An 18,238-nucleotide genomic window follows, 5' to 3' on the forward strand; every position below is an offset into this window, starting at 1 on the left:
AATTATAACTTCCTGTGTAATTTTCCACCCTGCGCTCAGACACTAATCCCACACAGTTACACGTCCAAACAGTCACTAAAAGTCTTAAAAGTCTGACGCACAGTACTGACTTTTTACAAACTTTTAATGTACTTTTTAAGGCAGGTGATGACGAGTTTAAACATGCATTATGTAACTTTCCTGGTGGAAGCTCTGCCACTGCTTGCTTGTCTCCATGGAGATGTTATTGCTTTAAGTGAAATGTTCCACCTCATGGCACAAAAGGTTTAGGGTGACCAGACGACCCTGTTGACCCGGGACAGTCCCAGTTTTGAGCAGTGTCCCGTGTCCCAGCAGATTTATACAAAACCATTTATTTGTCCCATTTTTATACAAGAAATGTCCTAACTGTCCCTATTTTTGGTCAATTTGGTACCTGCCAACAGTAAAGAGAGACATAAATTGTCATTTGTTTAGGGGCCCGGTCAAGCAGAAGTAAACAGCAAGGCCAAAAATTCAAGTTAATGCATCTGATATAAAAATGTATTGAACAGATACATATGTACTCTAGTTTATGAAACTGTTGACCTTTTTTCTGTACCATTTTTGGTTCTAAAGTTACATACGTTTTAAACAGACCATGTGTGAAACATGGAACAAAAATTATTTCCCAAATTTCAAAGACCTGAAAATCATGTAAATAAATGGATGTATTTCATCATATCTTGTGTTATTCCATCTTTGAACTGTTGATGAAGGTACATGATTTTTCAAAAAAAATGTATCTAAAATGATAAAAATTTGCTTGGAAGGACTGACATATTTTATAGAAATAGTTTCCTTTCATTTTGAAGTAATATTAAAGTATTCGGAAGAAAAATCTGACAAATTATGCAAAATCATGCATAATTTTCCCTCCATTACTTTTCCCTCCGTTACCATGACTTTTCTTAATAAAAAATCTCATGACTCAAAAAGTAAGAGGTTTTTCAACCTAATCTTGTACCATATGGTAGAAAACTATATGAAGCAAATATTCAAACCAGTTTGTTAAGGATGTGTAAGTGAGAACCAAGAGTTATCACTGTTTGTATTTATTGTCCAAAAAGTGCTGCATATTTCATTCCCTCCGTTACCGACATGAGTTTTAAAATTTTTTGTCAACAACTTGAAAGAATATCACAGGTTTAACTTGACCCTGTTGGAGTGTAACTCTTTCCTACATTCTGATACTTTACTTATTTCAATAGTCCCTCTAGTTTCTGAATAAGAGACATTTGAATGTAAAAAATCTGCCCCTGTTTCCCTCCGTTACCACTTGACCGAACCCTTAGGTAAAATACAGAAAAGCTGCTTAAAAATGATAAAAACACTCTTCATGAATGGGCCGAGTACAGAAAAGTTTTCATTAATTACGCACTTGTTTCACAGTTTTATTATTACCAACCACCTCAAACCAGCGGTGTCCCAGTTTTTGATTGAGAAAATCTGGTCACCCGATGTTAGATGCCTATAAAACATAAACCTTTATCCATTTATTAGTGTATAAAGTTAGGCTCAAAATGATACATGTACAACGGTGAAATTGAATCAGTTTTTACTTATTCAGCACAATAAGTGTAATTCAGAAATCTGTTAGTGAGCTGCTAGGAAGGGGGTGGAGAACTACCAGTAGCTCCCGAGTTACAGGTTGGATACTCTGGTCTAAAGTGACCAGACGTTCCTATTGTCCCGTGTCCCAGCAGATTTATACAAAACCATTTATTTGTCGCAGTTTTATACAAGAAATGTCCAAAGTGTCACTATTTTTGACCAATTTGGTACTTGCCAACAGTAAAGAGAGACATAAGTCATTTGTTTTGGTAAAATACAGAAAAGCTCCTTAAAAATGACATAAACACTCAGACCAGATGTTCCTATTGACCCGGGACAGTCCCAGTTTTGAGCAGTGTCCCCTGTCCCAGCAGATTGATCCAAAACCATTTATTTGTCCCAGTTTTATACAAGAAGTGTCCCTATTTTTGACCAATCCGGTACCTGCCAACAGTAAAGAGAGGCACTAATTGTAATTTGTTTAGATTTGTGTGTATATGTGTGTGTATTGTGCTTTTCGTGTTAACTATGGGAACCAGTTTTATTATTAGTTTATTAAAGATTCACTATGTACATTTTCTGGTGGAGGATCTGATGCCAGCTTGTCTCCATGGAGATGTTACTGATTTACCCAGAATATTTCAGAGCCAATCATGTGATGTCAAATTACAGGTCAGATCTGTGCAGCGGTGACCCGGCTCATACTAACAAACACAAAACAAAAGCACAGTTTTGTCTAGGTCAGGCATGTCCAAACTGTGGCCCATGAGCCAAATATGGCCCTCAGACAAATTTTTCTTGGCCGTCAGGCTTCCAGGTGAATAGGTCCAAATGACTTTGCATGAATTAAAAATAAACTTTTTACTGCAAGTTCTTTGAAAAATTCACTGTATTGAGCACCAGTCTACGGCTTTGTCGGTGTTTGATATGTGGCCCTTGATAAAAAAAAGTTTGGACACCCCTGGTCTAGGTATTCAAAACAGCTGAATGTCATTGAATATATTAAAAATGGATGGGTTAATTTGATACAAGAAAACACAATGACATCACGTTTGGGCAGCGGCAGCAAAAAGGCAAAAAGCATTCGTATCAACAAGTCAACATCAACATTGTCAACAGTTATCGGCGAGTTTTAACTTTTTGAAGTAACATTTTTGATCCTCAACTTTCAGTGACTTAGAGTAAAATGATGAAGTCATGTCAAAACAATTAAATACAAAACCTACTTCAAAATATGACGTGTTATCTCGTCTTATCACTCACCTCACGCTCTGTTCACAGGCAGCTGCTGAAGACTGAGCTGGGCTCCTTCTTCACTGAGTATCTCCAGAACCAGCTGCTCACCAAAGGCATGGTCATCCTCAGGGACAAGATACGATTCTATGAAGGTACACACACATATTTACAACAGAAGGTACACACACATATTTACAACAAAAGGTACACACACATATTTACAACAAAAGGTACACACACATATTTACAACAAAAGGTACACACATATATTTACAACAGAAGGTACACACACACACACACACACATATATACATATATAAAAAAAATGTGTTTCTCACCTTCCACGGTGGTAGGTCTCTCACCCTCATTCAGCTCGGGTCCTCTACCAGAGGCCTGGGAGCTTGAGAGTTCTGCGCAGTATCTTTGCTGTTCCCAGTACTGCACTTTTCTGGACTGAGATGTCTGTTGTTTTTCCCGGTATCTGTTGTAGCCACTCTTCCAGTTTGGGGGTTACAGCCCCGAGTGTCCGATCACCACAGGCACCACTGATGCCTTTACTTTCCAGGCTCTCTCCAGCTCTTCCTTGAGCCCCTGGTATTTCTCTAGTTCCTCGTGTTCCTTTTTCCTGATATTACCATCGCTTGGTATTGCGATGTCAACCACCACGGCTCTGCTCTGTTTCTTATCCACCACCACTATGTCTGGTTGGTTCGCCATCACCATCCTGTCAGTCTGTATCTGGAAGTCCCACAGGATCTTGGCTTGGTCATTCTCCACAACCTTTGGAGGTGTTTCCCACCTTGATCCTGGGGTTTCCAGCCCGTACTCTGCACAGATGTTTCTGTACACTATGCCCGCCACTTGGTTATGTCGCTCCATGTATGCTTTCCCTGCCAGCATCTTACACCCCGCAGTTATGTGCTGGACTGTCTCAGGAGCCTCTTTGCACAGTCTACACCGTGGGTCTTGTCTGGTGTGGTAGATCTGGGCCTCTATTGCTCGAGTGCCCAGGGCCTGCTCCTGAGCAGCCAGGATCAGTGCCTCTGTGCTGTCCTTCAGACCAGCCCTCTCAAGCCATTGGTAGGATTTCTTGATATCAGCCACTTCAGTCCTTAGAAGCCAGCTCAATGGCAAGAAACAAGGTGCAGGCAATCAACAGCTACGCCCTGCCAATATATATATATATATATATATATATATATATATATATATATATATATATATATATATATATGTATATATATACAACAGAAGATACACGCTCATATCCAACATGGACATTAATTTTGTCCATCATACTATTTTATTTTTAGGGCACATCCAGTTCTAGAGCACCATATTTAAATTTTTTGTGACAATCAGTGCAAATGTTTCAGTTTTTTCACTCCTGGCTTGATTTCCGACAAATGTGTGTGGATACTGGTATCATATATTCATATTTTACCCGTGTTATACAACACCAAAAAAAAAAGAAGAAAAAAAAATCACTATTTGATGTATACATTTTAATTTATAGTCCTAAACTTAGTGCTGTGTAGTATGCAGTAGCTTAACCTTAGGGTGCATTCACATTTATCTTGAGTTGGTCCTGGTTTAAGCCCAGTTTAGTCCTCATGTAGACCAGGTTTGGTCCTAAAACTTGAAACAGTCTTCCTGAACATGTGAGACATGTCTCTACTTTGACTCTGTTTAAATCCAGGTTCAAAATAGTTCTGTTTAGCTGTGCAAAACTGAACAGTTTTTATTCCACACTCTTCTCTCTCATTTAATGTCTCTCTTTCTTATTTTTATGATGATTATTTATGTTTTGATTTGTTTATATTGTGATTTTAATGTATTTCTTATCGCTTTGAATTATTTTGTGCATGAATTGGAGCCAGGCTGGTGCCACCTAGTGCCTCCACTCAATTTAATTTCTCTCCAGCAACTAGGTCAGGAAACAGAATACACTAGATGGTTTACAAGAACCCTAGAAGTTGTAGACCACGCACTGGCCAATCAGTGAAGAGCTGTGAAGCCATGTCTGTGTCCCTTTTGTGGCACAGCACAACAGTAAACAAAGTGGTCAAGATGGATGTAGACGAAGACAGACATTCTGTGTTGGCAACGATTCCCGAGATCGAGGATTTAAAGCCGGAACAAAGAGAATGTTTGGTGAATTTTATCAAGAGGAAAGACATTATTGCCCTTCTTTCTACGGAATTTGAGAAAAGCTTAATGTACCAGTTAGTCCCATTTGCGGCGCATTACATACGTCACGACCAAATACCAGCGATTGGTTAAATGAAAAAGTACCCACCTACCGTCAAGCGAACGAATCCTAATGCTGCAAGGTCAGACGGTTTCCACGAGGTGAAACCGGCTGATGAATCAGGCTATACAAATTGTGCTTTACAAATAAACTTGCTTTGCCTGATGTAGTTCTGGTTCAATCCAGGATTAGTTCTGGGTTAAGTCCCAGTTTAGTCGCAGATTGGATGTTGTGCATGTGAAATGTGAATGCGGTCTTAATTACAAATACACGCATACCCTTTTATTTCTTATTAATTATAAAGAATATTAACTCTAAATAACTAAAATTTTACTTTTTCATAATATGTGCATGGTTTGGAACAAAGTGTCAGTTTTTAACATTTGAAATCTGTATTCACACTCTGACATGTACTACGCAGGCATTGTTTTTTGAATGACAACAAAAGTGTGTTTAAAGGTGGCTAAAGCGATTAAAGATGTGTGGTATTTCCGTGCAGGTTACTGATAAACTGATCTGATGTCAAACCACATACAGGTTTCATTTTGCCTCTTTGACCAAACAGGAAGTACATCTGCGTCAGTCACTGCAAACCCGAGCCTCAGATCTGGTTCAGAGTCGGGACATTATCTCATTCACTCCCACAGAGCCGGAGTAGATCAATAACAGCTGCGGAGTGTGGGCTGTAAACAGAGCATGGATCTGAGTCAATGATTAAGTCCCAAGGTTAAATTGTGTTTTAGTGGTTAACAAATGTTCTAAGAAGCTATGAAATCTTTGTCGGAAACGTAGTAGGCTGGTTATTGTTGTGGTAGTAGAAGTGCTGTAATGATTACGGCCAAGAGTAAAGTGTGAATTCAGTGTTATTATTGTATTTGCTGTGGCCCCAACCACCGGTTTGGGGCCCAAAACTGGGTCGTGGACCATCTGGTTCTGGGCCCCACAGGAAAATATTATACATCTTTAAAAGGTGTTTACTTTTTTATTATAGTGTACCGTCATATGTATTTGTTTTACTCAAAATATTAAAATATATAATGCTAATGAACCGGTAAACAATAATACTACAACTTATTCAAACTATAGGTAATTGTTTTATGCATTTTGTGCTGCTATTATATGCCCTGCCCCCTTCCACTGGCCTCCTTAAAGGTCCTTACAAGAAAAAAAAGTTTGGGGACTGTAATGGATTTTAGTAAATGATTAAGTCCCAAGGTTATATTGTGTTTTAGTGGTTAGTGATTGAACAAATTCTAAGGAGCCTTGAAATCTTTGTAGTAAAGGAAGTTGTGGTTGTCGTGTATATTCATGGATCTGAGTAAATGTTAAAGGGACAGTTCAGAATTTTGGACATAGAGCCTCATTTCCTAGTGAGCCAGAGTGTTGGAGACGTGTGGAGACACATTTCCATCCAGTCCTTGTATTTGCAGAGGTCGCTGGTGCTAGACTAGTGCATGTCAATGGTCATAGATTATCCTGCCACTAAAAACAGTCTTACCCACTCCACAAAACACCTGAAACAAATCTATTATTACACCAGACTGTTGATGTGAATGTCTGTGTTGATAGAATAATGTTTGAAATAAAACTAACCTTGCATCGCATGAATCGTCGCATGTTGAGGGACTATTTTCTTATATATCAGTCCGCCGCTGCCGAGCTTTCTATCAGGAAGTACAACTTGCTGCTGCTCAGACATAAATCCTTTAAATGCAAGGTTGGTTTTACTTCTAAAATTATTCTATCCTCACAGACATTTACATCAACAGTCTGGTGTAATAATAGATTTGTTTTGGGTGCTTGTGGAGCACCAGCGACCTCTGTACATACAAGGACTGGATGGAATATTTCAAAAAGTGTCTCCACACGTCTACAACACGTGAGAAATGAGGTTTTATGTCTAAAATTCTAAACTATGTGGTAAAAAGCAGCAAATGAAACTGGTTTAGTCTCAAGACAAAAAATCTAAAGGACTTGAATGAAAAATGTTCAAGTATAAACCTTAGACTGAGAGAAGTGTTCAGAACAAAGCAGTGAGAGGACAGTCGCAGCTGGACCAGGCGTTGTTTCAGTGAAGAGTTAAAGTGCATGTCACAGTTTAGACTTCTTATTTTACTAAAACTTAGTTATTATATTTAATAGTTTTACCTACTTTTTGGTTTTGGTACTTCCAGGTTGCACACAGGTAACAGATATGGAAAAAAAAGAAAATTCCATAACTGTTACCTAAAATCCAGACTGTAAACAGGGGCCAAACCTCAAAGTTACAGTGATTCTTGTGTGTTTCAGGTCAGAAACTGTTGGACTCTTTGGCCGACACCTGGGACTTCTTCTTCTGTGACGTTCTGTCCATGCTGCTGGCCATTTTCTACCCTGTTCAGGTACAAGATAAGATCATTTATTACATCCTGTTCATCTTCCGAGGGGGCTGATACAGGCCCTTGTACCTCCTGGACTTCTTTGTCTCATTACAAGTCCTTAAATCTCATGTTTAATGCGATATGCTTTAACTTTGACATGGGAATTGTCAAGACCGAACAAAAGTTCATTCTGCTGTCTCTGAGACCATCCCTCCTTGACAGTAGCTATATATATTCTTATATTTAACCCCAAAAATGTTAGCCAGGCTGGCACCACCTAGTGCCTCTGCTCAATTTCATTTCTCTCCAGCGACTAATTCAGAAATCGGATGCCGGAATGACGGTTTGTAAAAACCCTGGAAGTTGTAGACTGCATGCCGGCCAATCAGTGAAGAGCTGGGTCCCTTTTGTGGTTCAGCACAACAGTAAACAAAGCGGTCGAGATGAATGTAGACAAAGACAGACATTCTGTGTTGGCAACAATTCCCGAGATTTAAAGCCTTTTTATGAATTTTATCAATGGAAGACGTTATTGCCCTTCTTCCTACAGGATTTGGCATATTACATAAGTCACAACTAAATAGCAGCGATTGTTTAAATTTTAAAAAGTACCGCCTACCGTCGAGCGTGAAACCTTACGCTGTGAGTCAGATGGTTTCCACCAAGTGAAACCATTTGAAGAATCAGGTTGAAATTATCCACAATAAGAGGTTAAAGATACACTGCTGTTGTTTTTAGGGTAAAGAGCCGTCAGTTCGTCAGCTGGCTCTGCTTCACTTCAGAAACATCATCACTCTGAACCTGAAACTGGAGGAAGCTTTGTCCAAACCACGAGCCCGAGTCCCGCCCTCCATCATCCAGATGCTGCTCATACTACAGGTACTTCAATCTACTGTCTACAGTCTAATACATGAAAACATACAAAATACTACAACTACAGTGATATTAAACATAAACATTTGCATTTTTAAAGGTGCATTGTGTAACTTTTCTGGTAGGGGGTTGATATTTTTGAGCTATAAAATGACCTGTAATTGAATAAATGTAAGGTAGAGCTGTTTAATGTCACACTGTGGAACATTCCAGGGTGAGAAATTACATCCCGACACCCAACCAAAAAGTTACATAGTGCATCCTCAGTGTTTAAAAGCTAATTTTATCAAAGGATCCAACATGTAGATTGTGTTTATAAGTAGAATATATACTAATTAAGCTTTCTAGTGAAGGGTGGTCCAACAGTTTGTCTCCATGGAGATATGACGTTACCTGGTGTGTACAGTTTGCACTGTTACTGTAAATGAGGGTAACTTCTCCCCAGATCTTACCTGTAACTCTGCCTACTGTCGTCACCTTTATCCATGTTGAGATAGAGAAGTTTAATTCTATACTACGCATTATTCCAGCCAAGAAAAGTTACAAAGTTCTGCATTAATAATGTTGCATTTTCAGTAAAGCATGTTTAAAAAAAAAGGTAAATGGTCACATATTAATATAGCGTTTTTCAACCTTCAAAACACTTTACATCAATAACAAGCACAATCAGAAACAGCAACCTGGTCCCCCATGAGGCATCGGTGGGGGCAGCTGATCACCACAGAAGCAGTTTATGAGGAGCCCCGCCCATATCACATGATCGTTATATCCACAATGCAATGTGTCTATCTGTACAGGCCCATGAACATTTGTGTGATATTGGTCACACATGAGAATGTCTGTGTTTACTTTTTCTGAGATTTTGAGACCACTCCCGTTGCTCTAGCTCGATCCTTCACGGAGTTATGACCAAAAACGCATAATTGACCTTGACCTGTTTCAACCTGTAACATCCAGTGCCCCCGGTTATGTGTGTGCCAACTTGTGTGATGATTGGGTGAATATTTTAGCCCACAGATGGTTCAGAAATTGTCGAAATTGCCTCATCCTTTATAACGGCGTGACCTTTCAATTGACCCGTGTGACCTCAAATGACCTCGGATCGTCACCAAACTTTTTTTTTTTTTGAGGCATCAGACTCGGGGGCTTGACCCACGTACCAAATTTGGTGACAATCGGTCCATAAATGGCGGAATGATCACGGATGGACGGACACACAGACACACAGGGTGAATACAAAAACTGGTCAACCTGGGGGGACCAGATAATAATAATAATAATAATAATGTATCAGTTTTATATTGTGCTTTTTTGTACACTCTGGACACTTTACAGAGCATTATACAATCACTCCATACCCGGTGATGGTAAGCCACTATTGTAGCCACAGCTGCCCTGGGACAGACTAACAGAAGCGCTGCTGCCAGTCTGTGCCCTCGGCCCCTCTGAACACCACCAACGCTCACGCACACACCACTTTCCACTCCACTGCGGCATCTGATTTTCCCAGACGTCTCTCATCCAAGTACTAATCAGCCCCAACCTCGCTTAGCTTCTGAGATCTGACGGGATCAAGCTTTGACGAGCCGGTATGGCCACGGCAAGGAGCCACTCACCCATTCACACACCGGTGACGAGATGGGTCAAGTGTCTTGCCCAAGGACACAGCAACAGCATTTATCTGTGGGAGCTGGAATCGCACCACCAACCTGTGGATCAGCGGCTATGACTCACTACCAATAATGTTTACACCGAGAACAGAATTTGAACACCAACCAAACGCTCTATTAAAGGTTGTATAGAGGATTTTTTAAGGGAAGTGAAATACAGCGACAGTCCTTTTTCAAATGTTGTGCATGCGTGACACCACCTCCCTCCTCAACAGCTCCCTCAGTAGAAACACCTCCTCCCGCCTCGTTACTCCAGAAATCACGTTTGTTTACGGCCAGTGCGCGTTCACAATTACTGTTGAAGTGACCCGTCTAGAAATAATTTAGCGACCGACGCGTCAGTTTTTTAAATCCTTCGTCTGCTTCAGTCACGCCATCGCTGGAAGGAATCTCCAAGAATCACCTCAGTTTGTCTTTGCTCCTTTTCTCCTTCTCTTCTTCTTTCAGCGACCTCAAAAACCGAATTTCTTTTGCGGCGAACTTGTCGTGGATTCTCGTCGGCCATCGCAACAAACTTTGTGCGAATTGCGAGGAAGCGACAGTTTGAAAAAGCCTCTAAGAACCGCTGCATAAACCACATAATCCCCACACGCCGGCGAGTCAGTTACACTAGAAACGTAGGGAGTCTGATTGACGACCTAACAGCCAATAGAAAATGAGGGAGCCTCGTTTTCTATTGGCTCATGTTTATCTGGCCTCTCTACGTCCACAGTTGATACATTTTCATTCTTTTTTTTTTTTTTTTGGTCATCTGCTGCGTTTCTGTAATGGTATTTTAAACTTTCACTGACAATTTGAAACCAAAAAAAAAAAAAAATCCTCCATACAACCTTTAACTGGGACACCGTCGCCGTGAAAAAATGAAAGAGAATGTAGAGCAGAGGATGTAGTGAACGTGTTGACTCCTACAGGAAGTGGTGTGTGTGAAGAGAGAGCGCAGGCCTCTTCCCATGACCAGGCTGCCCCAGTGAGTCTGTGTAAACCATCTGTTTGTTTGGCCCTCAGAGATCTGCACGTAAACACCACCATAAAGACTCGTGTAAAGAGAGCAGAGCATGTGCTGCTTTAAAACAGTAAAAACACAGGAATTAAACACTTAACACCACCAATACTCGACCACACATGCTGGATTTCTGTTCTCACTCTTATTGTGTCTCTCTCTCTGTGCCTCTCCATTATTTTAGGATGTGCGTTCATTTCCTGAACACTTAATCTAACCTTAACCATACTTAGTACTTGCCAAACCTCAACCTAAACCCTAACTCTAACTTTTAATTCACTCATCTTAACTTTTAACACGTTATTGATCTTATTATGAAAAAAGCCTGACCTCAGCTGCAAAAAAGAATATTTTGGTGAACATACACAACTGGTCAAAAGTTTTATAACACCCTAATTTTTCCCAGTTATTTGTTGCAATTCAAGTCGTGCAAGTCCAATGAAGAGCTTGAAATGGTGCAAAGAACTGAACAGACAGAGGTTAAAAAAAAAAAAGATAAAGATACAAAACACAACAAGTCCAAGTTCTGCCAAAACTACCTCAGGAAAAAAGAACAAGATGGTAAAACTTGAAAACATGTGTCCAGCAGCACAGTGTCCAGACTTAAACCCCATCGAGCTGGTTTTGGGGACAGAAGAATGAAAGCCAAGAAACCTACAAGTGCCACACATTTATGGAAACTTCTGCAACAGACTTGGGAAGAAATTTCTGAGGAATATTTGATTTCTGTTGTAAAAAGAACGAGCCACGAGTGTGTTCAGCTGTTACATCTGCCAAAGGTGGACACTTTCATGAACCAAAAGTTTAGAATATGTTTTGGTGAACAGTAAACAGAACAAAACTGGAAAAAGTGTGGTGTTCTAAAACTTCTAACCAGTAGTTTATATTACAATAATATTCCTTGTCTTGTCTCATTTCTGGTAGATGTGCGCGACCTGAATGTCGTATGGAGATGTTTTTGCGATACCTGAAATGTTTCACAGTAGGGCTGCGTATCATTAAGTAGTACAACGATACATATGGTAAATGGTCATATTTTTCTATAGCGCTTTTTCCACCTTCAAGGCACTCAAAGCGCTTTACAACAAGGAACCACTCACCCATTCACACACCAGTGTACGCAGACACTGTGGGCAAGGTGGGTTAAGTGTCTTGCCCAAGGACACAATGACAGCATTCATCTGTGGAAATCAGCCACGTCAAACCTGTTCAGATCAGTGGGTGAATGCTCTACCAACTGAGCTACTGCCGCCCCAGTGTATATGCCCCCCTATGTATATCTCGATACATAGGCCCCGATACGATACATGTCTCGATACAGTGCACTTTCGGTTTGATACGATATATTTCAAATCAATTCGATACAGTTCAATAAAAAATAATGGCTTAATCATGGTTCTGAAACTAAAAGTCTTTGTGAAACCACTTCTTGTGCAAAGTTCATATGAAACACAAACATTTGCCAAAACAGTGAAAATGTCAAACGTGTTGCATAAAAGAGTTTCCTTCCTCTAAACAAGCAACAAAACTGTAGCACTGTAACAAAATAATTTAGTAAAATACACAAAAAAATACTCTTGGTGATATATATTGATACAGCAGCTTCGATATCGATACTGTATCATTACATTAAACGATATGATATATATAGATATTTCCACCATGAGGCTTTAAATTCAGGGCCTATTTACACGAGAATGCTTGCAGGTAAAAACGACTAAATATTTTATCAGAAGTGCCTTTCGTTTAGACGGTGACGATGTTTTTGGGGATTAAAAACGCAAAAATCTGAAACCATCCTCCAGAGTGGAAAATTTGAATACACTCCGCCGTAGCGTTTCCGTCTACACTGCCCAAGACGCAAAACTCTGGTCAGATCTGCTCAGGTCACGTACACGTTTACGTCACCTACATACAGTACACAGAAACCTGGAATGCATACTCTATCGAATTCCACACACTATTGCGTCACCGTATGCAAGCAGATTTCCTCTTGAAAACGCTCGTCTAAACGCGGAATAAAAAGTGAAGACGCGACATCCACTTTTGCGTCTTCTGTTCAGACCGTCATCATATAAACGTAACCTTAGACCTGACCTTGACCTGGTTGTGTCATCTAAATGCTTCCATGGACATAAATATGTTTAATGACAAACTGTGAAACATTTCAGGCAACGCCATAACATCTCCATGGAGAATTTTATTTCTTTCATTCATAAAGTATAAAAAGACATGAACAGTGTCACAGCGTCAGACATACAAGAAATGAATGAAAAGGAGCAGAAGAAGAGTCATCTTATGTTATCTGCCGCCTTTTCCCTTTTCAAGACAAAACATTAACTCTGATAGATACTTTAAAACGTTTCAAATCAGTACATTTCAGTTCAGGCACAATTATTATCCAATCCAATTAACTTTATTTCTGTAGCACTATAGCATTTCACAAACAAACAGTTTCCAAAGTGCTGCACTAATACATAATAACGTTTAGACCTGGTTCAGTCCTGGTTCAGTCCTGGTTCAGTCCTGGTTCAGTCCTGGTTCAGTCCTGGTTCAGTCCTGGTTCAGTCCTGGTTCAGAGACCTGGTTCAGTCCTGGTTAGTCCTGGTTAGTCCTGGTTCAAGTAAGTCCTGGTTCAAAGTGGTTCAGTAGTCCTGTTAGAATAGTCCTGGTTCAAGTCCTGGTTTCCTGGTAGTCCTGGTTCAATAATCATATTAGTCTTAATATAATAAAACCAGTAAAATAAAATAAGAGCAAAATCATAGAATAGAAATAAATAAATTCAATAAAAAAATAAAATAAATAAAAAAATAATAAAAAAACACAATTGATGCGGTTTATTAACTAATTGCAAACAGAAATCTTCACCACTTAGTTTCCGCTTTTTTTCTTATTATTTTCACACTTTTATTACTGCTGTTTCACATTTAAGTAACTTTTCTCTCAAACTGAAAACACCTTCACTATAATTATTTGGATAATTTCAGCTCTGGAATTGAAAATCTCGACTGAACCAAAGGTAAAAATGACATCACAAGGTGAAACAGAGCATTTTGAGCTTTAGAGATGTAGACAGAATGAAATAAAACACAACTGCAGGTCTGTTTTTGAGGAGGAAACAACATTATAACACGACTTAAAGCTCACAAGAGTCAAATTTGTGCACTTTTAAAACTAAAGAGACCCAAAGTTTTACTGTTTTTTAACTTCACAGGTCCATTTTACTGCTGCCGTTTCATGTGTTAGTAATTTCCTTTACTTGAAGTTAAAGTTGTGACGTTGGTTCATTGATGTGAAGCTTTTTCTTGTGGTGTTTTTTTCTGAGCTGTGGTTTGGACGCCGGTGCACTATTCAAATGATTAGCTGTTCTACTTCTCATTAAAAACACAGGTCTGGTGCCGCGTGTATCAGGTTTACTGGAAAAACTGTCACAATTTAATTACATTTTGGAAGAAGCAAGAAGAACAAAAATACAAACTCAGGCCGGTTTTGCTCTGAAATTTATTCATGGGCTATTTATTGTTAATCGCAGAAAACAAAGTGGCTGGTTTCCTGGTTTATCCAAAGAAATAGTTTTACAGTTTTTAGGTTTTCCACTGCTACAGGCCAAACAAGAGGCCAGTATTCAAGGACTGAACCAGGTCTAAACTCGGTCTAAATCAGGGTAGAAGCAGGACTAAACCAGGACTAAACCAGGACTAAACCAGGACTAAACCAAGACTAAACCAGGACTAAACCAGGACTAAACCAAGACTAAACCAGGACTAAACCAGGACTGAACCAGGACTAAACCAGGACGAAACCAGGACTAAACCAAGACTAAACCAGGACTAAACCAGGACTAAACCAGGACTAAACCAAGACTGAACCAGGACTAAACTTGGTCTAAATCAGGGTAGAAGCAGGACTAAACCAAGACTAAACCAGGACTAAAAAAGGACTAAACCAACACTAAACTAGGACTGAACCAGGACTAAACTAGGACTGAACCAGGATTAAACCAGGACTAAACTGGACTAAACTAGGACTAAACCAGGACTAAACTAGGACTAAACCAGGACTAAACTAGGACTGAACCAGGACTAAACCAGGACTAAACAGGACTAAACTAGGACTAAACCAGGACTGAACCAGGACTAAACTAGGACTGAACCAGGACTAAACTCGGTCTAAATCAGGGTAGAAGCAGGACTAAACCAAGACTAAACCAGGACTGAACCAGGACTAAACCAGGACTAAACTAGGACTGAACCAGGACTAAACCAGGACTAAACTCGGTCTAAATCAGGGTAGAAGCAGGACTAAACCAAGACTAAACCAGGACTAAAAAAGGACTAAACCAAGACTAAACCAGGACTAAAAAAGGACTAAACCAAGACTAAACTAGGACTGAACCAGGACTAAATCAAGACTAAACCAGGACTAAAAAAGGACTAAACCAAGACTAAACTAGGACTGAACCAGGACTAAACTAGGACTGAACCAGGATTAAACCAGGACTAAACTGGACTAAACTAGGACTAAACCAGGACTAAACTAGGACTGAACCAGGACTAAACCAGGACTAAACAGGACTAAACTAGGACTAAACAGGACTAAACTAGGACTAAACCAGGACTGAACCAGGACTAAACTAGGACTAAACTAGGACTGAACCAGGACTAAACTCAGTCTAAATCAGGGTAGAAGCAGGACTAAACCAAGACTAAACCAGGACTGAACCAGGACTGAACCAGGACTAAACTAGGACTGAACCAGGACTAAACCAGGACTGAACCAGGACTAAACTAGGACTGAACTAGGACTAAACCAGGACTAAACCAGGACTGAACCAGGACTAAACTAGGACCGAACCAGGACTGAACCAGGACTAAACTAGGACTGAACTAGGACTGAACCAGGACTAAACCAGGACTGAACCAGGACTAAACCAGGACTCAATGTGGTCAAATTACATTAAACAAATCATCAGAAATGTCTTTGTGGTGATAAGACAGAAGTCAGTTGTGTTACAGAAAATATAATGCTCAAAGGTGGTGTAGTTAGATTAAGTTTAAATTTGTCAAGCTGCAGATTCAGTGCCAGTATAAGTCGCATTTTTTTCATGGTTTGGGTGTTTCCTGTGACTTATATATTAAAATTTTCACACTGAAGCCACGAGAGGCTCTAGTCTTGTGTGTTGGTATCTGCTGCTCCTGTTCCTCCTGTACCACTGTCACTTCACTCTACTGCACATGTCTCCTGCAGAAAGAGCCTCTGTCCTGCTGCAAGTAGTGAAATATTCAGCCAAAAATGGTAATTGAGTCACAGAAAGAAAGTTTGGAGTGAGTAAGAAACTTGTAAGGGACTGGGGAAAAGCAGGGATGGAGAACACAGCTTCACGGCAACTGGGAGGATGCACCAAGAAACTTTCCTGGAGTCAGTGGATGGATGGACAAAACCTGGACTTCAGTGACACCGAAACCATCCTGTCGGGATTCAGAAAGGCCCGAATAATTCTAACTGGAACTGATGCTGAGTCTGACGACAGCGACACAGAAGAGGAAGCGACGCTCTGTTTACCTCCGGAGGTCGTGGAGTTGCTCAGAAGTGACACCGACGATGAAGAATTGAATGGATTTAGTGATTTGGAGTGAGATGGAGAGTTTGTTAAACTTGTTCTGTTCTGTTGTTTATGTTATAGTTTATCTGAAGAACTGTTCATATGTGACGTTAACAGTCTGTTGTTCTCTGTTCTATTGTTTTTACTAGAACTTGACTTTGAAGATGAAATGTCGGTTCCTGGTCTCTGATTTTGTAAGATAAATTTCCCCCAAAAGTGCGACTTATGTTTTTTTTCTTCTTCATTACTCATTATTTTGGCTGGTGTGACTTATACTCCGGCGCAACTTATAGTCCGAAAAATACGGTAACCAGGTTCAACATTTGTGAATTTACTTTTTTTTTTTATATATATTTCAATGCAAAGTGTAATGAAATCAATAGAAAAAACCTGTCATCACATTACCACATTCTCAAATCTGAAATCATTAAACAATTTTTATACAATTTTCCAGAAATATTGCAATACCCAATGCAGTTACTTAATTTTGTATGTTTTTATTAAATTGTGTAGTGCCGCAAGAGGCCACAGACTCAACCCAACGTTATCCAAAAGTGAAAGTGCAACATTTCACTTTAAATAACAAGAACAGTTTTATCATTTAACTTAACGCAGTTCAAACCTGCCGTGCGAATCATTCGGGTCTTGGTTAACAGTCTGTTGTTTTCTGTTCTATTGTCGTTACTATAACTTTACTTTGAAGATGAAATGTTGGTTCCTGGTCGCAGATTTTATAAAATAAATTTCCCTCCAAAAGTGCAACTTATATATGTTTTTTTATTCTTCATTATGCATTTTTTGGCTGGTGCGACTTATACTCCAGAGCGACTTAAAGTCCAAAAAATATGGTAATTAAAGTTACGCTATTTAAGTTTTCTGAGGCAGGGTCTGCGTGGAGATATTTTTCCTTAGTCTTAGTCTGTTTGTTGTTGTCTCTGCTGTTTCATATGAACATATTGACCCTGTATATTTTATGAATGCCGTGTGTGTGTTTCAGGGGGTCCATGAGTCCAAAGGTGTGACGGACGAATACCTGCGTCTGGAGGGGCTCATACAGAAGGTGGTGTCTCCGTACCTGGGCACTCACGGCCTGTTCTCCAGAGACGGACTGTCCGGCTCTCAGTGCTCCTCCTGTCTCTTAGGTAACCATGTGTTTCACTCTGGTAGAAGCTGGGTATTTATAATCTCTGTATTTTTATTGAGTCTACAGGAAATTAGTAGGACCAACAATGTACTGTTCTGATAATAAATAAGTTGGGATGTAACAATAACCGAAATATCGTGATATCGTATCATCAAAGTTCTCACAATAATATCGTGGATATATCGAATTACGAGTCTCTTTGCTTAAATTAAGAGTTATGGTGCTGCAATAACTTTAAAAAAAATAAAAATACAGAGAGAACTACATAGACCATGATCCTTTGCTCCATTTCAGTGCAGACTACAAGAAGAAATAACAGTTCTAAGCACTTTGAAGTCTTAGTTCTTTGGGTTAAGTCTTGTCAAGGCATTTTAAGAGGAAAAAGTAGCATATTAACAGTTTTGTTTGCCTCCACAAAATATCGCAATAAATATCGTACAGAGAGATTTGGATATTGTTATATCCCTAATCGTGAGCTTTCCCACGATATCGCAATAAATATCGCACCGTGAAGTTCATACTCTGATGAT

General features: G+C 39.7%; 1 protein-coding gene and 1 pseudogene across 4 annotated transcripts in view; one reads left to right on the plus strand and one right to left on the minus strand.

Moving 5' to 3' along the window:
* The window catches only part of LOC110156004 (proline-rich protein 5-like), a 56,162-nt gene that overhangs the window by 32,973 nt on the left and 4,951 nt on the right, over positions 1 to 18,238 (plus strand). For all 4 annotated transcript variants that reach the window (XM_055154020.1, XM_020920184.2, XM_055154019.1 and 1 more), the window contains 4 exons: positions 2,854 to 2,960; positions 7,349 to 7,440; positions 8,158 to 8,298; positions 17,562 to 17,706. In XM_055154020.1, coding sequence (XP_055009995.1) covers positions 2,854 to 2,960; positions 7,349 to 7,440; positions 8,158 to 8,298; positions 17,562 to 17,706 — 485 coding nt within the window. The remainder of the gene's footprint in view (positions 1 to 2,853; positions 2,961 to 7,348; positions 7,441 to 8,157; positions 8,299 to 17,561; positions 17,707 to 18,238) is intronic.
* LOC129409068 (5S ribosomal RNA) lies at positions 9,778 to 9,895 on the minus strand (annotated as a pseudogene).

The sequence above is a fragment of the Boleophthalmus pectinirostris genome, unplaced genomic scaffold (assembly GCF_026225935.1).
Source record: "Boleophthalmus pectinirostris isolate CB_2022bp ecotype Guang Dong unplaced genomic scaffold, ASM2622593v1 HiC_scaffold_18, whole genome shotgun sequence".
Classification (NCBI taxonomy): domain Eukaryota; kingdom Metazoa; phylum Chordata; class Actinopteri; order Gobiiformes; family Gobiidae; genus Boleophthalmus; species Boleophthalmus pectinirostris.